Genomic DNA, 26,419 nt, shown 5'->3' on the forward strand with positions numbered 1-26,419 from the left:
ATGGCGTTGCTATGCAAGGGTGTGTCCTAGCATTTGAGACAGCGCCTCAAGTGGAAGTACAGTACTTTTGCAAGTTGTAGCCAAAAGTCTATAGGCACTAGGCAGGCTTAGCCGAGTAATGTCAACTGCAGGTTGTTAGGTTAAATTCTTGTTTGCAGATTACCGCTAAATAGGCCTAGGCTATTTTTTCTTATTACCAGATTATCCTACTAAGTTAGTCTTAAGTTTTTAATATAGAGACTGTGGTCAAATCACAGAATCTGCTTGGAAGGTAGGCTATGCAAATACAGGCATATTGCTTAACTATCAACGGTGGATCAGTATGAATGGATTAGTTAAGGCCGTTTGCTCCTACAGATGCTCGACTGCACTACATTATTTTCTATCTGTATGTGTAGAGATCCTACCCCAATCAAGGAACTTCAAACATCCTCCGAAACCAGGCAACAATGAGCGACTTGGCAGTCGTGACACCCCCCTTTCAAGGGTTAATATGCTTGCCCGTGGCAGCAGGGGACCTGGAGCCTCCGGAAACACATAGGCTTAACAATGTTGGCGTTGCGGCAGCATTATAATCATCCTTGTTTAATTTTTCAAAAAAATAAATATAGGATATACGGTCTTATAGTATTGGCGATTCCATGTAGCCTTTTGATTTTAAATGTTATATAGTGAAATGTTTATAATACTAAAGTTACGTTTTATCAGTGTTTGCATATTTTTCCACACCATATACTCAATTGGAAGTGGCTATTTTTCCACACTTAATGCCGTGGTTACAATCAGGTGTTGCCAGACTTAGGATTAAAGTTAGGAAGGGTTAAGGTAAGGGTTAGAGTTAGGAATAAGATTAGCGTTTTCATCTTTGCCCAGGACTAAAATAATTTACAAAATTCAAGTTTTTGTTTTCAACAGCTTTAAACTTTTCCCAAATTAGGGCAGAATTCCTTATCTGGCAACACTATTGAGGTAATTATTACACTATATAGTGTAAATATAGCCAGAGCTTACTCAATTTTGTGCTGAGTACCCTTAAAAGTTGTTATAGGAAACAGAAAGACGTTTAGATGTTATCTTTTGTCGATTTTCGTTTGAGCGGTAGTAACCCTCTCAAGGCCCATGCCGTTTTTGAGTCGGAAGTCCCCTTCTCTGTAGTCCCGGAATTCTCCTTCAATGTTTGCTTTTAGAATTGCTTATACTTATCAGAGTGCTACGTAGTGCACTGTTCGGCTTATGCGATTGTTTAGCTGTTTTGTTTCTACCATGTAAGAAGTCTTGTGGCAAAAATATGACTCCTCAATCCTCATATGCATACAGCACTTAAGTTAAGTTTTTTTTATTTCTGACCATTACAGCGAAAACAATACAGGTCAACATAGTAAGGGTCTAGAAAAGTTCTTCAAAAGCGCCTTCGTAGAGGGTTTCTGTATGTATTGCTGTATACCTTACACAGTCCAAGTCCGGCAATAAGCTTTCTTCACAATAGTCGAGATATGCATTAGGCAGATTAAGGTTGTTAATTTTATTGCGCGCAATATGTCGGTGTGATACACCACTTTTCGAAGGGAATATCCCCGTCATAGGCGAATTTCCACCTTCCAAATCTTCATTCAACTGTAAAATACAAATAAATTCAGTTATGAATAATCATCTTTAAGTGCCATTAATCTCTCCGAACTTGGGTGACCATTTGATGCCATAGTTCTTTAGCATACCAGTGATGTAATGCATATGTTTTGTGTAAAATAAGTCACGTTCAATTGCTATATATAATATAGTATGCAAAAAATGGCACCCAAAGAAGGTTCATTACCGGTACCTCAAAATGTAAATATAGGGTGACCATTTGATGCCATAGTTCTTTAGCATACCAGTAATGTAATGCATATGTTTTGTGTAAAATAAGTCACATTCAATTGCTATATATATAATATAGTATGCAAAAAATAGCACCCAAAGAAGGTTCATTACCGGTACCTCAAAATGTAAATATAGCTACGGAATTATTGAATTAATGCACTTCTAAAGTAGCACCATCATAATAGTGCATATTGCATAGTATGCTTTCGAAAGCTAACTTTTTCAACCTGCAGTAATGTATTTCATTGGCTACATTTCCAAATTTGATATTGATAATATTATTATTATCTATACAGTATATACTATTTATTTGCATCAGACCAATAAGTCCATATTAATTACCATACATGCAAAAAGACAAAAACAAAAAATACAAGAATAATCACAATAACCCGGTTAACAGATAATGCTGTTGCGGAGAATTGTTAACGAGTAAGCTGCAAAAGTATTAAGTGTAGTTAAACATACCTCATCAAAAAATATTGTACAATAAGTTCTTCTTCACTCATGTCTTGAAGAGCCTCCAAACATTGTGACAACATTTTAATGACTTTTTAAAACAATATAAAACCTTTCTGTACACTTATTGCTGTATTGTAATAAACATATACTGTATTTTTGAACATTCTCTATTTGTATTATGCATATAAATTGTTTTCTATATCATGAGTGGCCCACGAGTAACATGCTAAATGTGACATATCTGAAATATAGAAGTGCTGCATTTCCTTTTCTATGAAGCTAGCTGTTATTTTTAGTGGAATTGGCTCAAAATCAACCATGGTTACGGACACGGTAGTGAATAAGAACTCATAATATATAGGCTATAAATGTGTCATGACAAATTATGCACTTCTTCATTTTGGTGCAAAATATCTTAAGTGGAACAAGAAAGGAGATTACACACGTAACTTTATATTTTTATCAGTAGTATACAAACAAGTTTTTTTTTGCCAGTATATCTGCAGTCTGTAGTGTAAACTGACAAACAATAAATATTCAATGGCAAGTTAGAATAAACTTATTGGGCCTAACCTAGAAAACTAGCCACAAGAATGGGCAATTTATTGACTGTAATTCACATATTCTTAATGAACAGCAAAATTGTTGATTGTGACAAGTATAGATTTGACCAGTGCATTATAATTTGCACATGTCTGATATAGCCTTATCTAGATTTACAAAATGTAATTAATATCTATGTACATTTATAGACTTTGAATAGACAAAAGTAGCCTACTGTTTAATCTTGAGTCTAGGTCAATTTTCATTGGCAACAAGTGCCTTCCTTTAAACTAACCAGTGCCTAATATTCCTGGCAGAAAAGTTTATCAACTAACCAGCCTTTCAACAACCTATGTTTTGGTCTTCTGCTGAAGAAGCCAAAATTCAATTCCTTATAATTTGAACTTACATCATCTTTTAACTACTTGTAGTCATGCTAACCCAAGCCTCAGAAAAGTAAACCAAACGAATTTTTCTAGATAAATACTGTAACTAACATCCTAAACATTCTACATTAGTTAAAAACAAGTCTACAACCACAATATCTTGCACAATTTCACCATTGATAGTAGACAATATGCCTGTATTTGCATAACTTTGGTGCTTTGCTTTCATAATATACTGTACCGCCACTAGGGGCGCTGTTTCACGACCGACGACAACTGCCTTTTTCGTTAGCCTTCCAGACTAGTAATATAGAGACTGTGGTCTAACCCTAACCTTACAAACGCTCGTGTGGCCTCGGCATTTTTATTGCAGACGCTAATGCGCCATTCATGCATCTGCGTCGGAAATAGACCTTTTTGCACATTCAAAATCACCAGAGCGTGACGTTTGAGTTACGCGGAATCTGAGAGTTCAGAATCGCTTGTTGGACTCCAGCCACCTACACTTGCTGTTGTTTCTCTGGGCAAGAAACTTTACGATAATTGCCTCTACCCAGTGATCGATTTCGAGTAATGGGTAGTACCAAATTTAAGTCATAAGTAAAGTAGACAACCAGAAACAGACATTGCCGTCGGCTGCAGCGTGGGTCAGGTGTACGTCGGAACTCGGAAGGCGTAGACCGATGCATAGCGCTCAAGTCCGCTTTCCCGCAATGCAGGATAAAGATAAACAAACAAGCTTGTTTTCTACGGTTTATGAAGGCGTTTCTTGTTATTGCAAGCAAGCGTGAGGGCGCTGGCAGGTGCAAGTAAATTTTTTGTGTTTGTGAATTGTTGTAGGTTATCGGTACACTTCAGTTCTTGTTCGTTTTAATCATCGTGTTGGCTAACAGACTAGGAAAGGCAATTTAGGACGCCATTGTGAAGCATGTGCATTTTCACCGGGAATTATGGATCACGTTAGTGGTACCTTGTCTTGCAACATTTTATTTTCATTCTGCATAACATATGCAACAAACCAACCACACTTCATTGGTGATGCCAAGCATAGTCACTGGTATTTTCCTGTCGAAGATGTGAAATTGACGAATTTTTTTTATGGCCCGCTCTCTACATGAATGCAATGGCGTGCAATACTTCGTGTATTCAACACTTCGTCTTCACTCATTTGAGGCTTACCTAGGAAGGGTGAGATATTCAAATGTAGACCAATACCATGTATGCTAAGTCTTTTACTATAAGAAACCCTTTTTCGGCCATAGCAGCATCATTGAAGTGCAGTTAATTTGCAGCTATTTTCTGCTTCAAAAGGTGAATAATCCACTCCTCTGACATATTTCTTTATGTCACTCACATTACCAGTGAACAACTGAGATACAAACATAATACCCCTATTTCTTAGATCAACTCCCACTAATCTAATGCCTTTGTAGTGCTCGTACTTTTATGGTTCGAGTACGTTTGCGACTGACGGTGAAGTGATCGAGCATGGTGTTTCGAGACGTACGGTAGCCTACTTCAGTGCAGTTGATGATGATCATGGTGCTTGAGTATTCCTTTTTGAAGTCTGGCTTCATAGCTGCTATGATAACATCACGATGACGGAATATGTTCAAACTAATCAACCTTAAATACATGAGATGCATTCATGAATGAAAAGTACGGTGTACAGTACCGTACGAATGCAGAACTAATACCAAACCTTGTGCGTAAGTCTGTATAAAACAAACCCAGGCGAAGCTTCATCAACACCAAGAAAAAAATCCATCTTTCACCGCTAGTCTATGTAGCCTAGATGCAGTGCTCCTGTATCATTTTGAGGTATTTCAAAAGTAGCATCGTCATCAAGTTCTGCATCAACATATTGATTTGCATGCTTAGCTTTTAAAGCTGTATATAATACAGGAAATTCTTCCTATCTCTGCCTGGCAAGATCGCTTCCAATACAGTAAAGAACTGGTCGAAGGTTAACACTTCTGTAGCCTAAGTTTACAACTTAAAAAGAGTTTTATTTTCTGGAAAATTATACTGAAACAATGATACACGCCTGTAAAGACCACTGCAAACCACGCCACTAACTCTATCGCGCAGCATTGCAAACAGCGGCTAGTCGTTCATGACTCCAACGTCACGCTCCGTTGGTTTGTTATGCAAAAGGTCTATTGCCAAGGCTAATTTCGAAGACTGGGTCATCTTATTATCTCCAGGGTCATTCCATGCCAAACGTCCTGGACCCTCCAGTTTGACCCTCTCCGAATTTGCTGAAAATCGGACAAAAGGTTGGATAACATGATTGAGCAGAAAAGCAGTTATTTACTAAATAACTGCAATCTTTACTAATTTACGTACTTAAATAAGGGTCATTTCATTATAATTCATCCAGAAAATTGAAATTTTGGAACCATAGAATTTAGAATTGTCCTATTTTTTCACAGTTTAAAATGCTTGAAATTCTGAGTAATTTGGTACAAATTTTGTCAAAATTGGTTGAGCAGTTTTTGTTTTATCGCTATTTTAATGTTTGACCACCAGGTGGCAATTTTTTTAGTGAGCCGCATAAAAATGCTCATATCTTGGGACTTAGTTGCCCAATCTTCATAAAATTGGTATCTATCCCCCCATTTTCAGGGGTGGGCTTTCCAAAAATAAAGGTTAAAATGAGCTAGGAGTTATACTTTTTGTGATATAAACATTTGTAGTGCTTCGATTGCATGGCCGATTTCGCCATGCGGCCACACATTTTTTTCAAAATTTTTATGATCATTATTATTAGCAGAGATGATATATTCCAAAAATATCTTTTTAATCACTTACAATTAACTACCTCATAATAAAAATTGTGCACAAAAATGCAGAATTTTTAAAATAGTCAAAAACATTGGATTTTAATTTTTTTCATCAGCCTATACTGGGCGGTCCGCCCCTCCCTTACTACGCCACTGTATGTCAATCAAAGCATAGTAGTATAATACATTATTACACAAAGTGAAGGAGTCAAGACATAAAGATGAAGGAGTTTAATACATCGACAGGATGTAATGAGCTTGTCCGATGTGGGAAATAATTATATCATTTTCCAAACATATCTCGCTGCTACTGGTAGGACAGTGTGCATAGTACAATTGCGTTACTTTGATTTGTCAGAAGTTACATTGAAGAACAGCGACAGTCTTAATAGTAAAGTGAGTTGTATGCAACAATCTGAGCAAGTATGTACATTGTACAACACCCCACCGAAACATAACATTGCAAAATAAAGTCACACTATTCTGACGATATAACTACAAGTCTATACACTTCTGCTATCATTTCTGAATTGAAATATATAGGCTTTGTCTGCACTGATCATTGTAAAATTACATACATACATCATTGTAAGATTATTAGTGCCAAGAAGTGTACGAAACATTAAAGATAGTTTTAAGTGACTTTCTGTAATAAAATACAATTAAAAAGTATTCAATAAACCTATAGTTTTGCATGCATAACTAGTACATCCCATGTTTATCGGCTGCCGAGAAACATATTGTTGATTGGATGGTCTGAATGGCTAGCGTGGAAGCTACACCGTTATGGTTAGCGAATCGCAACTGCTCGCTGTACTAGTGAGTGCTCAGCCTTGCGCTGATAGCCGGGAAGAACGCCCCTTTCTTCACATAGTGCATCCCATTTTGCATTTAACATCATGTGACACTGGACAAAATATGCTCACTGCAGAGCCATTACAACATGTGAGGGGCAACAATCGGAATGAATAAAAACGCAATTGAACAAGGGCCGCCATGCATGTAAATAAACCGACAACCACGGTTTCTACCATGTAGCTAAACATGTGAAAAGCAGCATGAATTACTATACAATTGAACACGGGTTGTCATGCATGCGAATAAACTGCAAACCACAGTTTCTAGCATGTATTGTACAGTAACTAAGCTCTGTGAAAGGAAGCAAAAATATAAATACAACATAAATGAACAAAGGTTGTTGTACACTTGGACACATAGAACACGGAATGGCCCGTTTCGGTGAGTCCGATTCGGTGAGTCCAATTCGGTTAGTCCGATTCGGTGAGTCCGATCCCTTAACGGGGGATTTTTTCAATTTTTTTTTTTAATTTTTGGGTACCGTAGCCTAATTATCATTGCCGTTTTAGGGTTAGGGGTTAAGGTTAGGGGTTAGAAGTTAGGAACTCACCGAATCAGACTCACCGAATCGAACTCACCGAATCGGACTCACCGAATAGTAGCAGACCCCATAGAACAACATGCCATTATTGTAACATTAGTCAAGACCTAGACAGCAATTTCAGGCAATCAAACCCAACCAAATAGAAGCCAATCAATGCTCTTCTTGAATGCAAATGAAGCGACGATTCACAGTTTTCATGTTTGGAGCCGAAAATGTGTATATTCTGCCTGTTATAGTGGAAACTGTCCAAAATCATCTGGATTGAAGAAATTCAGGACCAGGCACAGTGCTTCCACGCTGGAATCTTTGTTGAGTATTTCTCACTGGCACCAGTTCCTCAGCTTTTATATAGAAGAAAGTTACACTTGTTACAGCTTCAGAGCAGTATTGATAGGCAGCTGCAGCAGTCAAAATTTGGTTAGCAGTTGGTCTGTCTAGACTTTCGTTACCCAGCTTCCTTTTTACTACTCCTCCAATCTCCTTCACTTTGTGTAATAATGTATTATACTACTATGCTTTGCTTGACATACAGTGGCGTAGTAAGAGGGGGGGGGGGGGAGGGGCGGACCACCCAGTATGGGCTGATGAATTGTTAGTGATTAAAGTAGAATTATTAGAATAGGAGTCAGTTATCTACGTCAATATTTGCATTGAGAAGAAAGCTTGACTACAGTTCTGCTCATAAAATAGTTGTAATACAAGTAGTGGTAATGAAATCTAAAGTCTTATCCCAAAATTCCAAAAAAAAAATAAAATCCAATGTTTTTGACTATTTTAAAAATTCTGCATTTTTGTGCACAATTTTTATTATGAGGTTGTGAATTGTAAGTGATTTAAAAGATATTTTTGGAATATAACATCTATGCTAATAATAATAATCAAAAAAATTTTGAAAAAAATGTGTGGCCGCATGGCGAAATCGGCCATGCTATCGAAGCACTACAAATGTTTATATCACAAAAAGTATAACTCCTAGCTCATTTTAACCTTCATTTTTGGAAAGCCCATCCCTGAAATTGGGGGGATAGATACCAATTTTATGAAGATTGGGCAACTAGGTCCCAAGATATGAGCATTTTTATGCGGCTCACTAAAAAAATCGCCACCTGGTGGTTAAACATTAAAATAGCGATAAAACAAAAACCGCTCGACCAATTTTGACAAAATTTGTGCCAAATAACTCAGAATTTCAAGCATTTTAAACTGTGAAAAAATGGGACAATTATAAATTTTATGGTTCCATGGCCTGGATGAATTATAATGAAATGACCCATAACTATTTATTAAATAACTGCTTTTCTACTCAAGATAGGCACAATCACTGTTCAGAAAGCAGATAGGAAATCATGTTTCTGCATCTTTTGACACAAAAACCATATCTCTAGCTCATGCAGTTTTTGAGATATGCAGATGGTATTTTGGAGGAGGGCACAGAACTTTAGGGGGGTAGGGCCAATAGGACCATCCCTAAATAAATTTTAAATTCAAAACTTTTGCAGGAGTCATTTTTTCTGACAACCTCACCATTTAAAATAGTGTCCTCAGCAAAATTTTCATTTGTTGCCAAATAAGAACTACCCTACCTCCCACCCCCGAGACTTTTGCATGTGATGGTCAAGCTCATGATTTCACAGCTGCATTTACTATTTAAGGAGTTAGGTTACATATTTGAAACTTGAACTGTCTATAGCTTAGGCAAAGAAGATGCTTTCCTGAAAGTTTCGACTTTCTGAATGACTGTCCACAGTGTCAAATATTAACCAGAAGATGGCGCATTTTGAGTTTTTTTTGCTCCGGCTTTATCGTTGCACCCTCCAAACTTCAATAATTTCACTTTTGTTTGGTGTCAGTCTCATGGGGGTTAATTACCAACTAGTATAGATTAATGATATGCAAAATGGTAGTTCTGTGACTATTGGTTTGGGAGATAGCAGACATCAAAAATTGCTAAAAAAATTTCAAATGTAAATTTTTCTAATTTTTGAAACGTTCTATCTCTAAAACTAATTTGAAGTTGGCAATTTTGATGGTAGATATGACAACTAGGGCTGCTTCTTACTCAGAATACCAAATTTCAGCTTTGTAAATGCTTTAGATTAAAAGTTGTGAAGACCCAAACATGGAGGAAAATTTACATGCAAAAACATTTATATACAAGTTTTACATTTACGAGAAAGTCAAATTCCAGTAGCCTATAAGGCAATCAGTCATTTTCGATTGAATGTTCTTTGCTTCCTTTGTACAATGTGCTGTAGTTTATGTAGTAGTGTAGTTTATGTCATTTACGATACAACAAGTGCAATTGACTAACTTAAAAGTTAATGTTCACGTTTTTCTCATTGCTTGAAATGGATATTAAAAGGGTTAAACATCACTGCATCTCACCCCTTAAATAGTTGAAACTCAGAAGATAAGTTCCTTATGAAAATTTCTTTGAAATAAAAAAACAAAATTTTTGGGTCATTTTTTCACCACAAGATCGTGTATTTTAGCAAAATTTGCTGTTGGTCCATATTTTGACGTGAAATAACTTTTTAATGAAAGCAGCGTTTCCTTCCAAATTCAATTTAGTTGTTATTCCAGTAGGAGGGGAGCCTCCAGGATAAATTTGAGAGCAATGCTACTGTATGTTTTGTTTGGAACAGGGGCGTATCCTCAATGGAAGCAAGGGAAGCATTGCTTCCCTTGTCAAAATTGAAAAAAGAGAAGCTGATATTTTTCAGTAAAACGATTTCGTAATTTCTTCACCTAAATGCGATTTAGAACGGTTTTTAACTCATGCCCCCCATATGAGTTTAACTCGGTTTTAATTTAAAAAAAGTTAGAAGCCAACGGAAGCGAAGATTCGCATTGCATCCGTTGCTCTCGTTTTTGCAATAAGAAGAAACAAGTTTGAAAGAAAGGAAAAAAGCAGCGCTAAGTTTTCGCATTTTACGTTTCTTTTAACTAATCGCTGGAAGCGATTTAAAAATTGCTTCCAGTCGCGGGGTTGCCAGATTAGCCAAATTCCGCGAATTAGTTTTTTTTTCAAATAGCTCTTCAAAATGCATAATAATCAATATTTCTCTAATATTGTAACCTTACCAGATGAAACCATATTCAACATTGTTCAATACATGTTCTATACTTGTTTAATACTCGTAATGTGGCGGATCAAAACTCATCCGCTACTTTTATAGGCAAACTTGCTATTTTTTGGGCTACTTTCAGAATTATTTTTGCTACAATTTATTAAAATCCACTAAAAGTTATAAAATATATATGTAAATTTTATTATTTTTGATAGAAACAGGAAAATATATCCATTTGACCTTTTTTGTCTAATATTTTTGTTGTTTTGGCCTTTTCTTTGTATTATTTTGACTTTAAGACTTTTTCATAATCTGGCAACTTTGCTCTGTTGGATATTGTGCCAGTGAGCAATGTAATGAGAAAATCTAGGGCACTGTTATGGTTATAATATCAGCCTTGTAAGCAAAAGTTTGAGCCAAATGTTGGCTTTACACTGTTATCCTGGCTGGATAGACTTTGGAATAAGACAGGATATGTGAGGTCTAAGCTAGACTTGACTTTGGAGCTGAGTTTTTGGTGTTCTCTAATAGTCGCACTTTTTGCCCTTTGCTCGTTCGTGTGAAAGAGCTACCTTTAATAAGTTAATAGCTGTTTATCTGCTAATAAATTTCATACAAAAATTACCCTAAAAGTGTTTCCAGAAAGTAGTATAATTCACTATTTGAGTGTAATTTTGCAAAAATTTTCCGGGGGAGCATGCCCCCCGGACCCCCCTAGAAAACACGTGCCTTCGGCACGCTCCATTCCCCCACCAGTTTTATTGCTTCCCTTGCTCAACCAACCAGGATACGCCACTGGTTTGGAAGCTACAGCTTTTTTAATATGGTCCAAAATTTGTCTTCGCATCAAATGGAGACACTTCGGGCCTCCATATTTTCAAAATGCTTTGAGACAATATAATTTTGAAACTGGTTTCATGTAATATACCTACAAGTGTCTCATTTTGCCAGAAATGAAGTAGATCAAATTTGCAATGAGAGATATATGCTTGTTTAAAAAATGGCCGAAAATGACCGAGCGCTCATCAGCGCAGGGGTGTACCAATTTTAAAAATGTCATAATTTGAAAAGTACAATAGATTTTGAGCTAAAATTTTCAATTTTTAGCTCAATCGTGTTATACAACCTTTTGTCCGATTTTCAGCAAATTTGGAGAGGGTCAACCTGGGAAGTTTCAAAATTTCAGGACGTTTGGCATGGAATGACCCTCCAGTGGGTTTCACAATATGCCAAGTTTTATGAAAATGGGTATTGGTAACCATAGAAACGCTCAGCGAGACCGACCGTGTTACGTCATTATTTTCAATTTTTTTTAATGTTTATGTTTGTAAAAGTCCACTACAACTTTTCAGAAAGTTAAGGAAAATCCATGAGTCCAGGGGCGCCGGAACGACTTTTGACTGGGGGTGGCAGGATTATGAAAAAAGGGCACTTTTATTGCTGAAAGGCCATTTTTTAAAGTTAAGATAAAATAAGTTATAGCTATAAATTCTCATCTAGCAGCTCATTATCGAGTAATGATACAAGTGTTCGTTATACAAAGAACAATGGCACGGTAGGGCATCATACTATGTTATAATGGTGTAACCTACTGTGATACAGAATTTTGTGTCATGAATAGGCCTATTTTAAGGCAAAAATAAAAGATTATAATTAGGCTAAAATCGAATAGCAGAAATATTGCAAAATGTGCAGTAGCTTACATGACCTTAAAAGGGCATCACTGGCCCCCCATCCACAAAAAAATTGAGAGCAAGGGGGGCATCCGCCGCTTCCGGTGCCCCTGCATGAACCTCACCATTTTTGGTGCAGCTGAGTGGCCTACATTACTTATTACTCGAATCCATTCCAATGCTCAGTGCCAAGCAGGAATTAGATTCAGTACCATTTTAAAAGTCTTTGGTATGACCTGACACTGACAGGGTATCGATTATCGAATCAATGCCTACCGATTCAGAGGCGGACATATTAAGCACCCAAGCCGGAATTTTTATCCTCAGACTGGGAAAGCTTTTTTACTCATAACAAAGACAGGTCCCCCCCTGGTAACTCCTAACAAAGACAGGACTCAACCAAACATATAGGGTGAAACTACTTTCCTTTGCTTTACTGTTCACACACTTCAATCCACATGTTTTGGTCAATTTCTCTTTGTCATGAGTTGGGGGTGGACTTGTATATCAGCTCCAAATTAAAACAAATGATTTGTCTGTGATGTATTCATCTCATCATAGTGTCTTAAATTTGGTTTTAGGATTTGTACTTACAATTTCAAATTAGTTTTACAAGAAACATGGTTGATACTTTTATGGAGCATTTATCCAAAAAGAAGTCAGTTGCACTGCTTTGCATTGTTTTGGCTGAAGTTATTTTCATTTTAGTCGGAGTTTTCTATTGTAAGTATATATATTCTTCATGAAGCAAATTTTATTCTGACATTTTTGTCATGTTACAAAATATTTATCAAAGATTTTTATAATTATATTACTAGTACCGGTAATCATATTGGTCATACAAAAGAAATTCATTATATTGCGTATAATGCCAGTACTGCTTAAATGCATTATATATCATAATTGTTCTATTGTACCAAAATCTGAAATCCCAAACCAAATCCTTATATAATGTTGACTAAGCATGGATTAATCTTATATCATACTGTATCACTACAGGAGTAAATGAGGCAGTTGTATCTGAATTTGCTTCTTGCTTTCATGGTTCATTCACTCAATCAAATAGTTGTCTTCAGTCATGTGTTCGGAATCAAAGAAAATGAGTTGTGTGACAAGCATATACCAGGAGCAAAAGAAACATGTCCTTTAATTTCACATTTATAAGTGGTTACAAGAGTAGGTGCTCACTGCCTACCTACAATCCCTCCTCGGTCTGCCTCAATCATAATTGCAATTGTTTCTTGATTTATTTATTGAGTTAGTGAGTTGGGATAAAAACTTGATTTTGTATAAACTTACATTGGCTTTAACACGACAACTTAAATCCGTGGTACACATTCATTTCTCTAGCTTGCTTTTTTCGATAATGAAATGAAACTCAACACAAAGGCAGGCAAAATTGTGTCTAGAAACAACGGCTCCAGGCACGCAGCAAAAGGCAATAATCAGTTGTGAAATCTCTTGGCAGCCAGGTAAGCCACATCACGCAGAACACAAAAACAACGCAAATTCAATGTCAACAAATTTTCATCACAATTTCAATTCTAAACAAGTTTTCATCACAATTTTAATTCTAAACAAGAGGGCAATTGACCCGCCGGAACAATAAGTGTCATAATGTTCAAAAGCAAAGTGAAGGAAATCAGGCCAAAAGACTAATGCTTGCGGTCAAAACAAAAACATGCGACTGAAATTCCATGCTTTTAATCTCATGTGCAAGATATTGCATTGCAAAGGTCCAATGTTTGTATGGCTGGATTTACAGCTAAAAGAACCAACAAAAGGATCACACTTACTGGCAGTCAGAGTTCACAGTAGGCCTATGATGTAACCGAAATCATTAAATATAAATAGAAGTCCAATTGCTGCAGTTTGTGGAAAAATACTTTTATCGTGCAACATACTCTGGAAAGATTCCTGACAATGCACTGTGCTATGTAGCACAGTGCTACTGTAATAAACTCTTTGTGGGTTAACCAGAATTGTAAACAGTTGTTATATTCTTTGCAGTCAAATGAGTATAATTATATGCAATTATGCATTCTCAACATTAAGGCCCATTCACAATAAACTTTTTTTCTTTCTATTGAGTGAATTGTTTGAATGCATCAATTGTATAATTTTATCAAAATGTCTGGCAAATAGTGTATAAATGATAAACTGATTTCGCCTGTACTTCTTTTGGTCTTTTGTTAAGCCTACATTTATTTTTTTTGTGCTCCGGATGGTTGAAGATTTGAATTATATAAGCGTACAAGAGAGGAAGAAAGACAGTGTTTGTGTGTAGCTTTAAGCATGGAAATTACTAAATTATGTGTTTGTCCTGACACAGTGGCATGCTTGATGGCTGTCAAATCTACATGGAGATTGGAGAAGCATACTGCTCATCTTGCGATTTGTTTCTTATCATGTCTATTGTCCTATCTATAAAACCCCCAGCAAAAGGCATGTTACAACACTTACAGCTGCACCAGACATAGCTATCCAGTCTTAGCTTCTCACCATCTGTCTTGATCTTTGAAAAATTTGTTCATCTGGAAGAAGACAACTGGGGTGAACACTGAACAGTACATTTGATTGGACTGGATATGTGTGGCACTGCCTTGATAGCTCAGTCAGCTCACTCAGTTTTCTTTGTCTTGCTTTGATTGGCTACCTCAATAGCTCAGTTGGGTCTGTTGTTTAGTTTATGAACAAAGAAATAGTAATATCAAGCAATGCTGAGTGCTGATTTGACTCTGCGATTGTGCTTGAGCAACAAATTTCTAGGCCAGCTCTCTATTTAGCAGCACATAGTAAATAGGATAATTCGCACAGATCAACAACTACAAACTTTGCTCTATCAATCTCAATGAATGTTCCTGCGTTATTTATTCAAAGACCTTACAAGTATTCAAAAATACCTGTGTGAAGTTTTCCACAGAGGCTTTCTCAGTCTGGAGATAAAAATTCTCACAAACAGTAATCAATCAAAAATCAATTTGCCTGGCTTGATCAAACTTCCACAAACATTTACAATTTCTTTGACAAAGCATTACATTCTCTTGTCTTTTTAGCACCAGAACCAACACATGTTGTTGGACCTGCTCCACTACATCATTGTATTCAAGATAAAAATTATCCTCAGCGACTGGTTCTTCCTAGTACATGTCAGAAAGTGGTGAGGTTCATTTTTATTTCAGATATATCTAATTAAACATTTGTTTGAAAAACTTAGTTTGTAGTTTTAATGAGAAAAGTGCATTTCTTAGTGATAACATTGACATGCCTGTAAAATCTTGTTTGCACCATACCAAAATAATGTATCATAATTTGGTGTTCTTGTCAAAATTCGGCACAGCATGATGTCAAAATTGTTACAACAATTTGGTTTTGAAGTTAATAGTCTATTATTTATGAAATTGTAGAATGAATGCAAATTAAAATTGAAACGTTAATAAGTCATTGTTTTGATATTGCTTATAATTTTATTGTCTTTACCCCAGAGTCATTGACTATCTTAGACGATTTACTTGTATGACTGTTGCAGAGTAGTCTTGACATCAAGTTACTCAGCCGTGAACCATGATTCCAACTCAGCTGCATAAATGACAAGTTTCAGTTCTAAGCAATTCACCAATGCAATAGACATCTTGCTATAAAACGACTCATTTATGAACTTAACTAAGGAGTTTCTACATCAGCATGCAGTGATTCAACTCGTAGTATGAGCAGATCATCCTTCTGTGGATGAAGTAGTTTATAAGCAGCAGCGTTTCAACTGTAAGCATCATTCTTTATGGTACAATATTTTCAGTAAAAAAGGTATAAAATTCCTAAAAGTCCATTCTCCAAGTTAACAGATTAATGTGGTTTGATCAAGCAGAATTGACTCCAAAAGCATCATTGTTTATCTTCTATGGCTTTTTCCATTTGCAGAACATCGCCTCCACAGACGATCCAAATGTAACACCAGACCGAGTGATTTTTTCAAACATTGTTCCTTACAACAGGAACCATCACATTATCAGATGGTTTCAATATATGCTTTGCTTTGCCAACATAAGAATTCATTTCCAAGAAAATAATCCCGTTGGTAAGTTATAGAAACTGTCAAGAAAATGAAATATCTTCTGACAGGTGTCAAACCCACAACAATGCTTAATATGAACGGCTTGGTTACATGTCTTCTAATGCAAACGAATTTATTTTCACACTAGTGTTCACTGTTCAATCATAAACAGCTAAAAATCGATTTTGATCAGCTAGCAGGTAGCAGCTAGTTGATCGAAATCGATGTTTAGCTGTTTATGATGGTTCATTCACTCGAACTGACTCATGTGAAAATAAATTCGTTTGTATTATATAAACTGTTCATCATTTTTCATTAAAGTTACTATCAGTTACTATAACGTCGAATGCATATTTGCTGTTTCATATATACAACACAACTTTTCTTAACTGTTAATTTTGGTCTCCACTAGTTTCAGGTATTGTTATTTATCTATTCAGTTTGAGTTTAAAAAGATGAGAGCTGAGTTACTCCTTATGATTGGAACTTATAAGGGTTAAATGTCAGGACTCCGAGCGAAAGTTTTTCAAAATGGCGCTAAATATGACTAATTTTACTGTTTGAATTTTGGTATTTTTTCTGAAAATCAGTTTATGTGTGGATCTTCCTTAACTTTCCAAGGAAGACTCTCAGACCTCAGGTTTGGAGCCACTGTTCTAGCACATTCTGATACTTTATTTTGTCACAAATTATTGTTAGATAAAATTGCCACAGCTGTTTGATGGCAAATTCAAGAGAAGTTGTCGTGTTCTTCTGACATGTTTTCCTTCCATCAGGAAAAGGCGGAGAAGCTTTGTTGACCTTAGAACTTCGCATTGCTTACTCTGACGATGATGATGCCTACCACCACCCTGCAATGTGGACTGAGTTTGCTAACTCAACCGAAGTGCGAACTCTTGAATGTCATTTCCCTTATGACCAAACAAAGGAATATGAAGGTTTTGAGTACAACTGTGACCCTATATTCATCTTCCAACTCGGTTCCCTCCCACATAAAAGATACTTGATCAATATGAAGCTCCCCACTGGCTTGTACGATCCTGGTGCACCGGAAAGCAACAGAAACATTGGAAAAGTGGTTGAGATTGAATACATTGTAAGTTTGTTGTTGGTTAGTTTGATCCAGTGGAATGAATCGTAATTTTAGCGTTTGTTTGGTGTTTATGAATGAAGCAATTTAAAGGTTTGCATTTAATTGGCACCATCACTTGAGTCTAGCGTCAGTGCAACATTTTCTTTGCGGCTTTTGATGTTTTACCGACGGAAAATCCAGTCGGATCAGCCAATAAACCAATCAACTCCAGTTTACAATGCTCAACGGAGGGCGGAATGTAAACTGGGCAGTGTGCACCAGAAATGTCCGAAACAAAAGCACATCAAAAAGTTTTTTTAATATTCTGCAAATTGTTATAACTAATACTGTGCTACCTCCGTACAGCAAGAGTCTGTGAGGTTATAAAACCCTTGATTGGCTTTCTCAGAAAATATTAATGCAATCGAACAATTAATACAACTGTCAAATAACACTTGTGATGGTGCATGGAAAAGTTCAATTATGTTGCGAACAACCAAGTGAGGTACGGGGTAGTTCATGTTTAGCGGTGTTATTGTATTGAATCAGAGCATACGTTGCTGAGAAGCTTTGTCTTGTGAAAGTGCTTCAGCGTCACTGCGCAGGTGATAAGAGATATCTGCCACATCAACTGCTACGGAATTTTGTGACAGTGAAGCAGAAGCAAGTTTTCTGAGAGGAAATGCTAAAACCCTAACCTGCCATTTTATTCACTTAATAATCCCTGTTGAATAAACTGTTAAATTTTTTTGTGATGCTTCCAGTCGATCATGCAGACAGGTGGCTTCACTGTTATGTGGTTGGGAATGAAGACAGCTCTGTTTATTGCCATGATATGTCCAGTAGTGTGGTTTTGGAACAGGGTGCGTTCTTCAAAAAGAAATTCTTTGCTGATAGAACAGTAAGTATAAAAGTTGACTTGACCTACTTAGCCAGAACACTTCAATGCAAAAAGCCTCAATTTTTATTTGTGATCATGATAACTAAAGATTTCTCTTTCGCCCCACTGCTCCTTAGTTGGTATGCTAAGATATTAAACATCAACATTATACTACTATACTGAGCTATTTCAGTTGGATTTTTGTTTTTACCTACAGCTAGTTGTTGGTTTTTTCTTCTAACAGATGGGAATGATAAACTGGTAAATATTAAAAAGCAAGGTAAAAAATATCACATTTGCAAGAAAAATTTGTATAAGAAAATTGTATTGAAAATTGAATGAGACTGCTCACCAATCGCCAGGCATTTAGTGAAATGACATGATGCGTTCTACTGGTGCAAATTAAGCTAAACTATCACACGATGTATAAAGTGACAATCTGCTTTTATTTCGACATTTCATCAATCAGACACGACTGACTTCTTCAGGGAGCTAGACCAAGTAGTGACTACCTGTCTAGCATGGCTATTGGCTATCAACACAAAAGAGATTTCAAATATCAACGCCCGGAACAATTCGCTCCTTGCATGCATGCCATAACTTCATATCATAAAATAACTTGGAGCAATTCTAAAAGTTGAAAGTGATTATACAAAAAACGAATGTTTTCTGAAAGCTGGTTCATCAATCAAAAGCCTCATGTAATGAATCGCAATGATGGCATCTCTTTTTCTGCTGTCTACAAAAAACTATTGTAAATGCTTATTTGACATTTTTTAAATTGGTTTCATCCTGATTGTAAACTGTGCAGTAGTGCGTAGACAATTCGATTCACCATGACTCATACCGTTCACTCTCTTCTCTGCCCTTATTAAGTTTTTTGTTGAACTTGTTAACATTTAAACTCCCCTTTTTTTCTAGTTCAAAGTTTGCGCACAATAATTTTGTCTAGAAGTTGAATTTTCGTTTTGCATTTTTACTGTTTAGTTGATTTCAGCAACATGGTCATGTGTTTTGCCATGCTAGACAGGTAGTCACTACCTGGTCTAGCTCCCTGAAGAAGTCAGTCATGTCTGATTGACGAAACATCGGAATAAAAGCAGGTTGTCACTTTATACATCGTGTGATAGTTTAGCTTAATTTGCAACAGTAGAACGCATCATGTTATTTAGCAAACTGTATTGTTTTTCTTATCATGGTAAGCAAATGTGTGAGCATGAGATGGGCGTGTAGACGCGAGAGGCTTGAGTTACTTAGATTTTATCGATAAAAAAATCCCACCAATGATGACCTAATAGTTTTCATTGGCCGCTCAGCTTGATGACTGGTCAATAATGGCAAATTCTATAATAGCCGTAATTTTTGGTGGATGTTTTATTGTTAGATGTTAAATTTTTATTGAATGTTCACGTTGGTTACATTTTGAACCTAAAACACAATGGAAGCCATTCTAGAAATGAACATTGTTATACTTGATATTTCTTATTTTCTTGTTTTTTTAGGGTTTGCTTTGTCCTTGGCCTTTCCATGGTGTTCCTTAATCTTCCTGTGGAATTCTTTACCATCCAGTTTGATGTTCCATGGATGTTGCTCTTCACCGACATCCGGCAGGGATTCTTTTATGCGATTCTCTTCAGTTTTTGGGTCATATTCACCAGCGAGCATCTCATGGTGAGTTTTGTGCACAGACGAGCATTTGTGTAGCCACCTGAATGACAGAAAAGCGCAGGAGAAGGCTACGTCATCTCATACTTATAATTTCACTAATCTACATCGGTTTGAGTGGACAGTACGCTCATTAGCATGAAGCCAGCCTTCCACGTTGTGTTTTGACTTGCTTTATCTCACAGGGCATAGGCTACGCGTTTTGATCGACAATTTTGTTAACATGAACAGGACCAAGCTCATCGTAACAAACTTTCCGCATACAAGTGGCACCTCGGCTGCATATTCACCACCTCCCTGGCTCTTCTCGGGTTTGAACTTGCAGAGCGTGGAATACAACTCGTCAATCCATTCGGGACAGTGTGGAATCACCCAGTCTTTGTTTATGCTTTGCTCATTGTCGGAGGCATCTCTGCCGCGTTGTACCTCATCTTGTTGGGCTATTTGGTGTACAAAGTCTTTCGGTCCATCCGCTACAAACGACGCTTCATCCTCCCAGACGAACGAGCTGTGCAGTTCCAGTCGATCGTGGTCTGTTTGATAATGCTGCTGACACTCATCACAGCTGGATTGTCCGTCGTCTTCTTCTTCCTGGAGCAGGTCCGTATTTACATCACAGACGCAACAATTGAAGTCTATACTTTTACCGCTTCTTCCCTAGGAATAGTTTGATTTCGATGTGTTTGCTTCTATCTACAGCTGTTTTTAAAAGCTTTTGTGTAGAAACTGTTCTTAGTTAAAAAGTTGTGCTTGTTATGTTCAGTTCGTGTCTGGGAAACCTTGTTCAATGTTCATTTTTTAATATGTTTAATTTCTTAGTTTATCAAGGTTAGTTGGAGGGAATGTTTCTTTAATCCAAAATCACAACTTTTGTCAGAGAAAAAGTTTTTTCTGTTTTTATATGGTAGTGTTGAGAAGGAGCGATCTTCCTGGCGTCTGCACTATACCACATGTTTTTGGAAAAAGTCTTGATGGCTAGTGTGGAGGCTACACCGGTATATATAGTTAGCGAAACACAATGCTCCCTGTGTTATAGTGAGTAGTCAGCTATTGCTGACTCCAGGAAGATCGCTCATTCTCAACTGTGCATATCCTTGGCGACAGTTAGTTTAGTTGTTTTCTTTCCACAGAGGTAAGAATTCAATTGTATGACAAAAGCAGCTGTTGAGAACTATGTGGCAAGAACTAGTGGTGCGATACTGATGAGCCCAGTCTCATGGGCGAAACACGTGTCTATCGCTGCAAGTTCTTGCTACACTCGACTGCCGAGAAACACTAAAAATCAGATTAGGCTACGTGATTGGATGGATAATAAGTAGTAGCGGTGTAAACATTATGCCCACTGGAAACTTATTATTACTTTCATATTTTCAACCGTTTCGTTATTGAGCTTAGCTGGAAAAAAATTTTAACAAGTCAAAACTTCTTGACAACAAATTTTCTCACAGAAACTCGACGGCGTATTGAACGAGTGGTTTGCATTAAATATCCAAGTGTCCTCAGCATTCTTCACTGGAGTGTACGCGTTGTGGAACATGTACGTCTTCATCATCCTTTCCATGTACGCACCCTCTCATAAGACCTCCTACAAGATGTACAATTTAGTGAAGTGCCGCAGTGACTATGCTGTGGCACTTTAACGTTTTTTTTACTTGTTAATCTGCCACATGAAATTCAATGTTGCTTTGACGCAACAGAGCAGTGTTTCTTAAGTTTTATGTCATGATTTTGTTTGTTTTCTATTATTTTTACACATCTCTTGCTTTTCCTTTTAATTACGGCAATAGTTTATCTCTCGCATCAAAGTTTTAAATCTTTTTCCTGCTCAAGTAAACATATTTTATTGCATAGGCTAAGTGAAAATTATTGTGTATGGGTTCGATTCCCCATAAACTTTCATCGAACGTCTCATGAAAAAAGGCAATATTGATGGAAATTATATAGGCCTACTTGTTCGCACTAACACTGCTTGTGCTGCGCAACGCTTAGATGTACACATAGCTTGGGTGCACAGATTATACTGTAGTATTTGCAATAGTTATAGTGTAAGATGTGGTGTTTGAGGCCTTTGGAAGCAATAATCAATACTTATCTGTAAAGAAATTGATTTTGTCAATAGAGCTTAAAGTTTGTAATTTATTAAATTTGCAACTTTAAAATGCGCTCTACAAAATCAGAAAGTGAAAATGATTTTAAGAGGAATTTGCATTGAAATGAATTGCTTTGAAATTTTAATTTGCTTTATTCACTTACATCTGGTTTTTAAACTCATCGTCTTGTGGAACTATGTAAATACGCGTTTGTTTAACCCAAACTTAGCAAAACCAAAATCTATAAAAAATTTAATGAATGTCAAGTTTAACTGAATATCTCTCGATAGACCTGCTGCCTCCGTCAATATCGCAGTTGCTGATGCGTTGTTTATTTTTGCTTCGTTTAACTGTATTGTGTTATATCGTCATGCCGTAGACCTTGCGTCCTTTACAAACGTGTTCATTGTCTTGTACTTTCTGTGCCTCGAGCGTAATATGTGCACTGGAGTGTAGAAGTATTTGAGAATTTTTTGCACCAGTGGTTTATTAAAAAGTATTAACTTAATTAGTATTAATAAGTATTACTTAATAAGTATTAGTATTAATTATTAACTTCTTGCAATGCCATAACATCGATTTTTACTTTCTTTACTGTTTATATATTTTATAGACGTTCCTGTGTGCTGAACATAGTTCAGTTATGGCGCTTGTATAATCACTGCTTGTTTGTCTACCACAAACTTGAGAGAAATCAAGTCACCAATGTATGTCGCTCTCAACACATTTACCTGCATGTGTCTCTACCTTATGCTTGCCATGCCATTGTGATGAAATAACCTATCATTTGTGAATCAATGGTGTCATTTACCGTGTTAACGCTTTCGTGTCAACGTTTTTGTATCATCATCATCTATTTGTCCCTTCTCAAATAGGCGAGACTTGGCGTTTGTTCCCGCTAGCAGGGGTCCTCCTGTTCAGCCCTTCCGTCATGCTTCCTGGTTGCAACTTTCCAAAAGGTACCATAAAAAAATTCCCTACTTTAAAATTTGACCAATCAGAGTCACGCTGATCAGTAGGGCACTTTAACATTTATTACTTTGAACATTGTGTGATAATTACAGAAGAAAAAAACGGCAATAGCAGTGGTGGGAATCAAACCCACATCAATGAAAAGACTACTATCGCCCTAACCCTCGCGCCAAGTCAGCCGATGCCAAAGCGATGACTTAATTTACCTACGATTTGCGTTTTTCCTTTGTTCTTTCAAAGTTTCAACATAAGGGATTTTTTATGGTACCTTTTGGAAAGTTGCTTCCCGGTTGTTGGGGGTGATGCTATCCATATTATCACTTACACTGATGTCTTTTTCGGTGTCCCAATTTTTTTCTCTTGGATAGAAATCTTTTTTGCCATTACTGGAGTTTTGTCATCAGAGTAGAAATTGTGTGTATAATGTATATACTTTAAATTTCATCTCCCGTGGCTCATCATAGTTGCGTTTTGGTTAGTTTGTCTTATGATTGCATCGTTCTCTCCGTCATGACGTCATAATCGCTTCCATTTTGCGCCCCATTAGCGATCTTGTGTTTTCACTCAGCCGCAACATTAATGCTGCTGGCATGCCATGGATTGGGGCGAGAACCGTCTACACTACCAGTGTCGTATCATTAGTGGAAACCAACTTGGTCCTCGTTGCATTAATATCAAAATCTAACTGAAAACGTAAAGCTTGAAATGGCTTGACACGGTGTAAATATTATAATTCTTTCTGCTTTCTGTCTATATGTTATAATGGAGTGATGTGACCATATCGTTGCGTTATATTTGCAGTGACTGGCATATGAAAGCTTGTTGTGTTCAAATGCAACTTTTGTGTAACTGCATGGTTGTATATTTGCAGGATTATAAAGAATTATTAACCTTTTAGTAATGAAGTCTAAAAACTATAAAAGTAATCACGCTTTAGAAATTTTGTCAATGTTAAACAATGACAGAATCAAAATGAAAAACTATTGTGATGTCACTTTAACTGCTGGATCTAATGACTTTGCTGGACACAAATGTATCATTGGAGTGTTCTCAACATTTTTCTCGAAAATGTTTTCTGTTGAAATGAAGGAAAAGTATGAAGGAAAAGGAAATGTCCAAGGAGTGACTGAAGAAACACTTGAAGCTGTTTTAAACTTCATTTACACTTGTGACATCACAATCACAAGTGAGAATGTGTATAACTTCATAGAAGCAGCTAATTACATGGAGATTCCTCACTTGAAAACATTCTGTGAGGACTTTTTACTTGAGGAAATTGATGCAACAAACTGTCTACATATTCGATCGTACTCAAAGTTGTATAATCTTGACAAACTTGTACAAAAAGCAGATTTTTTGATTGCGAACAACTTTGAAAGTCTAATCAAGGAAAAAGAATTCAACGATTTGATATTTGAAGACATCAAAAAAATTCTTAAAATGGCAGATAAACAGATGACGTCTGAGGAAATTGTTTTCCATGGAATGATTGAATGGATCAAACATGACGTCGATGCACGTAACCAACACTTGATTGAGCTTTTCAGTTTATTGAAACTTGAAAATTTATGTTTGGATTTCTTGCAAGATGTTGTCAGCCAAGAAGAATTGATCGTAAATTCCAATGAATGCCTCAAACTGTGTTTTCAATCAACACTTTCTAGACTTCGACTTCAACAAAACAATCAAGCTATTGTTGAGCAACAAAAAGAAGCAGATAAACATTTTATTGCATTTCAAAAAAAGCAACTGGTGAATTATGACCTCATAAAAAAAAAATCAAAGAAAATTCCAAACACATTGTTTGATCATACTTGGGGATCAATTGTGTGTCGCAAAAGGAAGATTTACGTCATGAGTGGAGTGAATATCAGTGCAATGGAAAGATTAGACTTGGAAGACCAGGCGGCAGGTTGGAAGGAGTTAGCTTCCACAAATGTGAAAAGAGACCGCAGTGCTTCTGTTATTTCCGATGATTGCATTTACAATTATGGTGGACATAAGCGATGGGATGCTCTACAATCGGGAGAATGTTATAACATTGACGAGAACAAATGGAACAGAATTGATGACATGAATGAAGGACGTTACTCATTTGCACTAGTTGCCACCAGCGGAGGAATATATGCAATTGGTGGTTTCAACAATGGTTACTTAAACTCAGTTGAACATCACGATCCTCGCCAAGGTGGTTGGAATATTGTTCCTTCAATGAAAGTAGCAAGGTCTGGTCTAGCTGGTGTTGTTCTCAATGATCAAATATATGCAATTGGAGGTTCAAAGGATGGAAAACTAAAATCAGTCGAACGGTTTGATTCAAGGAACCAAACTTGGTGCGATGTTGCAGAGATGAATCATGCAAGATGGCGTCATGGAGCTTGTGTTTTAAATGGGAAAATATACGTCGCTGGAGGAGGATCAGATGCTGTAGAAGTTTATTCTCCAGAGAACAATGTTTGGAAAGTAGAAAACAAAATCCCTGAATTTGAAAATGCTCAACTTGTTGTTGGCGTGTAGTTTAGCTTTTCAGCTGCATATACAAGAGAGCCTTGTACGACGCTCAAAAGGACCACGATCCCACATAGCTCAAGAGCATGTATGGCATGGTGGGCATGACAATTGGCTTCTTTGTCTTGCCGTCCTCTTTATTTAAAATCTAAATCTTCAACGTTGAGGATTACCTAGATACGACAAAAAATATTTTGCATGCGCACTAGCCTATGGGTCTGTACTGTTCTTTATGCTTATTGTTATTTTGATTCTTACTTTTTTGTAAAATCATTGAAAAACTCACTTTATAAAATCAAAGTTCTTGTTCACTTGATCGAATTCGTCACGTTTTGTTGTTGTAAATAGTTTAAAAACAAACGTGCATTTGAGAATATTGTTAATTTCGTTTTCGACGATGATGAAAATGATTTTTATCATCGTTAAAAACAAAACGTTCACTATGTTTTCCACTTGTGGAAATTAGCAAACATCAATTCTATAGCAAACTGTACCTATCTGATAACTCTGCACATAATTAAATTTAAAAACAATAAAGGAAAGATTTGTTATTGAAATAATTAGGCTGTGACGGTTCGTTTTGTCACAATAAGTCGCATGTGTCTCACTTCAGATTCCAATCACCTTGCAAAAATAAAACCAAACAGTGAGAAACGACCCCGTTTTTACCACCTCCAAACAGGGCCAGCGTAAGTCTATTTTGTACCATAGCCAAACTTTAATTTCTGCCCCCTCATTGCTCAAAATTTTACTGTAACAAGTTGACAATAAATGTTATGTTTTTATTTGGTTTTCGAAACTCAAATTGTTGTTGGTTAAATTACTTTTATACGGTAAATGAGTAGGCTAACAATTCAAAATTAAATGGTAGCCTAATCAAAATTACTCAATGCTGGGCAACATTACTAATTGGCATCCAGCTTACGTCAAATTCTCCGTTTTGGGCAAGTTCGTTACTAATTTCCCACGCTGAAGCATGATGATCAGGCTCGGTGAAT

General features: G+C 36.6%; 2 protein-coding genes across 2 annotated transcripts; both read left to right on the top strand.

The window, feature by feature from the left end:
- The first annotated feature begins 12,771 nt into the window (after positions 1-12,771).
- LOC145783467 (protein wntless homolog B-like) lies at positions 12,772-21,491 on the top strand. Its single transcript, XM_082595352.1, has 8 exons — positions 12,772-12,906; positions 15,240-15,343; positions 16,102-16,258; positions 17,011-17,330; positions 18,071-18,207; positions 19,689-19,857; positions 20,083-20,451; positions 21,300-21,491. The coding sequence occupies exons 1-8, from the start codon at positions 12,804-12,806 to the stop codon at positions 21,489-21,491; spliced, it is 1,551 nt and encodes a 516-aa protein (XP_082451478.1). The 5' UTR covers positions 12,772-12,803.
- A 34-nt stretch (positions 21,492-21,525) lies between these two features.
- LOC145783464 (kelch-like protein 12) lies at positions 21,526-26,104 on the top strand. The gene has a single exon (XM_082595350.1). The coding sequence runs from the start codon at positions 23,814-23,816 to the stop codon at positions 25,428-25,430; it is 1,617 nt and encodes a 538-aa protein (XP_082451476.1). The 5' UTR covers positions 21,526-23,813; the 3' UTR covers positions 25,431-26,104.
- The last annotated feature ends 315 nt before the right edge of the window (positions 26,105-26,419 follow it).

The sequence above is a fragment of the Aplidium turbinatum genome, chromosome 14 (assembly GCF_918807975.1).
Source record: "Aplidium turbinatum chromosome 14, kaAplTurb1.1, whole genome shotgun sequence".
NCBI classification, from domain to species: domain Eukaryota; kingdom Metazoa; phylum Chordata; class Ascidiacea; order Aplousobranchia; family Polyclinidae; genus Aplidium; species Aplidium turbinatum.